The sequence below is a fragment of the Priapulus caudatus genome, unplaced genomic scaffold, assembly GCF_000485595.1.
Source record: "Priapulus caudatus unplaced genomic scaffold, Priapulus_caudatus-5.0.1 Scaffold1987, whole genome shotgun sequence".
Lineage (NCBI taxonomy): Eukaryota > Metazoa > Priapulida > Priapulimorpha > Priapulimorphida > Priapulidae > Priapulus > Priapulus caudatus.
Window position 1 is genome coordinate 24,514 of NW_014579048.1, and position 5,532 is coordinate 30,045.

The following is a 5,532-nucleotide window of genomic DNA, read 5'->3' on the forward strand; positions in this document are numbered from 1 at the left end:
GCTATATCTCATCTCTCCAACTAATGTATAATATAGGCTTTATCCTTCATGATCAACGCCATGCAATATCAATACAGCTCACATTATCAACTAATAATATAGGTTATATCCTTTAGGCACGCGCCCCCACTAATCATGCAGCTATATTCACTACACCCTACATTCTCCAATCATTACGGTTATAATAGTCAGCCAAGTACATAGCCCATCGCTCTATAATACACACCTATAATAATAGGTTATACAGCAAATAAATCACAGGCCTTACCCATACAACTAATAATATAGGTTCATATACAGCAAATATACAGCCCCTATACCACTACCCCACTAATCCCAATACAACTTTACTTATTAGCTTTTTGTTGCATCAATTACATACCTGGGACTTGGGCGGGGGTGCGTGATTTAGTCGGTCATGCGTGAGACGTATGGGTCCTTCGCGTCGGTCTCGGATTACGGCTCTCCCCTCCGTCGTCCGTTTAACTTGGTCATAATCGTCTCAGCCCCTCTCCTAGTCTTCTCGAAATTCTATTGGCCCTCTCTCGGCCTCTCTTCGTCTCATCTCTCTCTCGCTCCTCTCTCCTCTCTCTCTCTGTGTGTGTGTGTGTGTGTTGGTGTTCGTGTGTGTGCTGTGTGTGTGTGTGCGGTGGCGGGTGCGCTGTGCGGTGTGCGTGGTGCGTGTGCGTGTGGCGTGTGCGTGTGCGTGTGCGATGTGCGTGGCGTGTGCGTGTGGCGTGTTGCGTGCTGCGTTGTGCGTGTGGCGTGTGCGTGTGCGCGTGGCGCGCGCGCGTGGCGCGTGCGCGTAGCGCAGTGCGCGCGCGTGCGCGTGCGCGTTCGTGTGGCGTGTGCGTGTGCGTGTGCGTGTGCGTGTGCGTGTGCGTGTGCGTGTGGCGTGTGCGTGTCGTGTGCGTGTGGCGGTGTGCGTGTGCGGTGTGTGTGTGTGTGTGTGTGGTTGTGTGTGTCGTGTGTGTGTGTGTGTGTGTGTGTCGTGTGTGTGTATGCCTCGACGTATTATATATAATTGAAATGAGATATGACATCTTGAACGTGGGACGTGGGACATGAAATCTCATAAGTGAACATTCCAATAACAACATTCTAACATCATGTCGTGTTCTTAGATCGTGATTCTCTCTCTCTCTCATCTCTCTCTGCTCTCTCTCTCTCTCTCTCTCCTGTCGTCCTCCGTCCAACGAGCTCATCCTCTAGCTTTGCGTACCTCTTCTCACTCCTCTTCCATGGCGGCGGTCGCTTCTCTTCTCTCTGCCGGTCTCTGCGTCTTCTCTATCCAGACTGCCTCATCTCTCTGGAGATGCCCGTCTTCAGTCGCCTTTATCGGAGCAAGCATGCTCTCTCTCTCTCAGTGCTCGGGACGGCGCGCTACCCGCGCTCGGGCGAAGTGGGGAGGGCCGCGTGCTCTTCTCCGCCTTCTCTCCCCATGCCTATCCCGTAAGCGTCGCGCATCCTACCCCTCTCTCTCTCCTCTCTTCTCCCTCCCCGGTTCGGGCTCATTCTCCCTTTTTGATCTGCTGTTTGGCCAAGCGCTATCAAAGAGTGCCTTTTTGTCGCGAGTGGAATATCCTTCTTACTCCGAGCCTAAATCAGATAATTATATTCGTCTCTCTCTCCACGCGTTCCCGGATCTTCGCCAAATAATGGGGATCCACGTAGTGTCGGCGAAATTCGCTCGGTAATTTTATTATGACGGTTTTAGTTATGGAGGATTTTATTATAGTATAAATTAATTATTATTTTTCATACTCTTTGTTTCATTTTGCGACCGTCCCGTGCCGAGAATCGAGATATTATCGCATAATTGGATTGGATGCCTGGAGCTTGCTCCGATACGCAATCGAAATTATCTTGCGCCTGTGACTAGGTATCTGCTTGTACTTTTATTCATATCTAAACCACGAGGAATCTTCTTCCATCTCCGCAACGTATCAGACGTTCATGCTCTACTCTCTCTCGGAGTCTTATTCATCTATTATATATTATATAATAGAAATTACCTTAGGCGATACATTAGGTAAACTAACATATGTTATCGCTCATCGCGCGCGCGCTCATCTCTTTATCGTCGTGACGTGCGGCTCTCACTCGTAAATTGGCGCCATCTCTCTGCTCCTCTCTATACTACTCACAGCTATGTATGTGTTCGCTATCGTATGAAAAAAACGATTTTGTGTTTGACCGGTCGGATTGGAAGACGGCCTCAGAGACATGCTTACCCCTGACGGGAGACTAAGGATGTAGTATAGCTGCTTTATACACGAGGCTGTAAACAGCAATCTGTTTATCTATGATTTGTCTAGTCCCGTTTTATTCATTCTCCAAGTCGCGTGTTTACTGTCGCGTTTATCCACGGTGTCTTAGGCCTAGCGTTATAGTCTTTTCCTCACGGTTCCGGTGTTTAGTACATACACAGTATTTTTTATTCCTATTACAGACTCGTGCGCCATCCGTAGGGAGAAGCTGAGTTATGTGTGGTGGCGAAGGAATCATTACCGCCAAAATTGCGGTGATAGTTAACCTAGTCGCAACGCTGTGAAACCTAGTCCGGGGGCTTCGTTTGTCGGTCGCGCGCTAACTTTTTTCCGACTCCGAGTGTGTAGTACCACGCGGTACCTTAACAGCATTATATGTACCCGCGCTAAAAGAGGTACGTATAAATGCGGCTACTGTAGGTTAGCTGTAGATTAATTGCCAATGTGCGCCTGCGCCGCGGGCACAAGTAGGAGGGTGTAGACAGCGGGTCACAGACTTGTCATCGTACACGATGGTGTTTAGGTATTATACCTTTCCCATGTTAGTAGTGTATAATATTCAGCTCGAGCAATTACAGACTCTTCAGCGCTCTAGAGGAGAGATATGCTGTCTCATAAATTATAACCCTCTAGATTTGAACCCGGATATCACAGAGTTTAGAGAACCCTACAACCTAACCTTAAACAATAGCTCTGTGTGTGCTCATCTAGAAGAAGAAGAGTAGAGTAGAAAGATGTAAACATAATAACTAAACAACGGAGCTAGAGAAACTGACATCGGTACATATAATTGTGTACGCTGATAGCGAACGAACGAGAGAGCAAGAGAGGAAGAGAAGAGACGAGAGAGAGAGAGAGAGAAGAGAGAGAGAGAAGAGAGAGAGAGGAAGATGTGTCTCAATACATATGGACGTAATATCAAGACTTTTAGGCAATCAACGCCGTTTAAAGCCCCTCGCCTCAGAGGAATGCCATAGACTATAGACGTGAGCAATCGAGTGGGAGTGTCTCGGCACAGGGCAGTGGTGGTGTGTGTGTGGTGTGTGTTGTGTGTGATGTGTTGTGTGGTGTGTGCGCCGCGCGCGGGCGTGGTGTGTGTGTGTTAAGTTTGTGTGGTGTGTGTGTGCGCCGGCGCTTGTGTTGTTTGTGTGTGTGTGTGCTGGGTATGTTGTGTGTGTGTGTGTGTGTGTGTGTGTGTGTGTGTGTGTGTGTGTCGGTGGTGTGTTGCGTGTGCGTGTGTGTGTGTCTCGGCAACAGGCGTGTGTGTGTGTATGTTGTGTGATGTGTATGTGTTGTAGTGTGTATATGTGTATGTGTGTGTATGTGTATGTATGTGTGTATGTGTGTATGTATGTGTAAATCGTCTGTGTGGTGTGTATGTGTATGTATGGTGTATGTGGTGTAAGTGTATCTATGGCCGTGATATGTGGTGTAATGTGTGTATGTGGTTATGTATGTGTGTATCGTTGTGTTGTGTGTATGTGTATGTATGTGTGTACTGTGTATGTATGTGTGTATGTGTATGTGTATTGTATGTGTGTATGTGTATGTATGGTGTAGAGGTGGTATGTGTATGTATGTGTGTGAACTGATGTGTATGGTATGGTGTGTATCGTGTATGTGTATGTAATGGTGTGTATGTGTATGTTGTGCTGTATCGTGTATCGTGAACGTATGTGTGTATGTCGTGTATGTGTACGGTATGTGTATGTATGTGTGTACTATTGGTGCTTAAAACTGCAAACTACTGCAATTACTGTTAACTACAACTTACTATACTGATAGCTATACTGTTGCTTGCTGCTACTGAGGCTTACTACTACGAACTACTGCTACATATACTGTTACTACTACCAACTACTGCTACCTATACTGTTACTACTACTACTAACTACTGTTACCTATACTGTTACTACTACTACCTATCTTATTACTACTACTAACTACTGCTACATATACTGTTACTACTACCAACTACTGTTACCTATACTGTTACTACTACTACTAACTACTGTTACCTATACTGTTACTACTACTACCTATCTTATTACTACTACTAACTACTGCTACATATACTGTTACTACTAAAGCCCGGGTCACAACAGATCGTACGAAATTCGTTCGAAATTTACTACTAATAGTTACTGCTATCTGCTGCTAACTATTAGTAACTACGGCCACGTATTGCTAACCACTGCTATCTATGCGGCTACATACACTGCTATCTATGCGGCTACATACACTGCTATATATGTGACTAAGTACACTGCTCGCGTAACTCGAGAGATCCAAAATAATTAACAATCGCGGCTTTTCTGTTAGATCTTCGTTCGGTGTAAACGTAGTTTTAACGATCCTAATTAGCATTATTTAATTATCCGACTATACGAGCACAGCAGACGTTCGTACCTCCCCCGTAGCCTCCATAGCGGTTTCGTTTGTTTCTCATCGGTACGGAGATGTCATCAGGAGGAAGGTTCTCCATTCTGGCTTCATCTCTTCTTCTCAGTCGCTTCCCGCCAGCAGTTGCATGGTCGTAGCAGTGGTCGTGCGGAGCAGTCAATCTGAAACATCAGCTGCAGTATGACTCACGCGTGTACGTATATTATCCGAAGTCGATATGATACACTCCGGATAATAGAATAATGATACGTGATGACATGATATAATGTATATAATGATATGTTATGTATACGTAATATCGCCGTGAATTCGCGTAAGTGGATCTGTGTTAGCTGTGGTGATATTTCTAGTATGAAGAGTGTTTTTATGTGGAATAATGACAAGGGTGCTTCGTCTCAGCGCTAAGGGAGCGAGAGGAATGTTAATACATACTCATTGCGTTACGTTAATTTGTATTTTAATATGAAAATTATTATTATTATAAATTTTATTATTTACATTTATGTTGCGTAAAACGTGTGCACCACGGTGGCCATAGATACGTGTATGAAAACAGTAAAGAAATAAAAAACATTTCGAAATGCACGCCCGCTAGTAAACCGTATCGCCGATACGTGAAATATTGAGTAAAATTGATTTAACGTGTTATGGATTTTACGTTAAAATGGATTACATTGTTCGTTGTTTGCTTTGGCCTGGTTTTCTAACAAATAGGAAGCACTTCTTCAATTTCGAGCAGCTATATGAGAGAAATATGTTGTTTTACAGTTGTTTATAATAATAATACGAGTGTGAATTCAACTCTCTGTCTCTGTTCCTTACCGTTTCTCTCTCCCTATCTCTCCTGCTCTCTCCCTCT

General features: G+C 44.8%; 1 protein-coding gene across 1 annotated transcript in view; it reads right to left on the minus strand.

Annotated features, from left to right (window-relative positions):
- The window catches only part of LOC106818035 (galactoside 2-alpha-L-fucosyltransferase 2-like), an 8,235-nt gene extending 3,404 nt beyond the window's left edge, over positions 1 to 4,831 (minus strand). The window contains exon 1 of the mRNA XM_014822749.1: positions 4,680 to 4,831. Coding sequence (XP_014678235.1) covers positions 4,680 to 4,755 — 76 coding nt within the window. The 5' untranslated portion in view covers positions 4,756 to 4,831. The remainder of the gene's footprint in view (positions 1 to 4,679) is intronic.
- Positions 4,832 to 5,532: the final 701 nt, after the last annotated feature.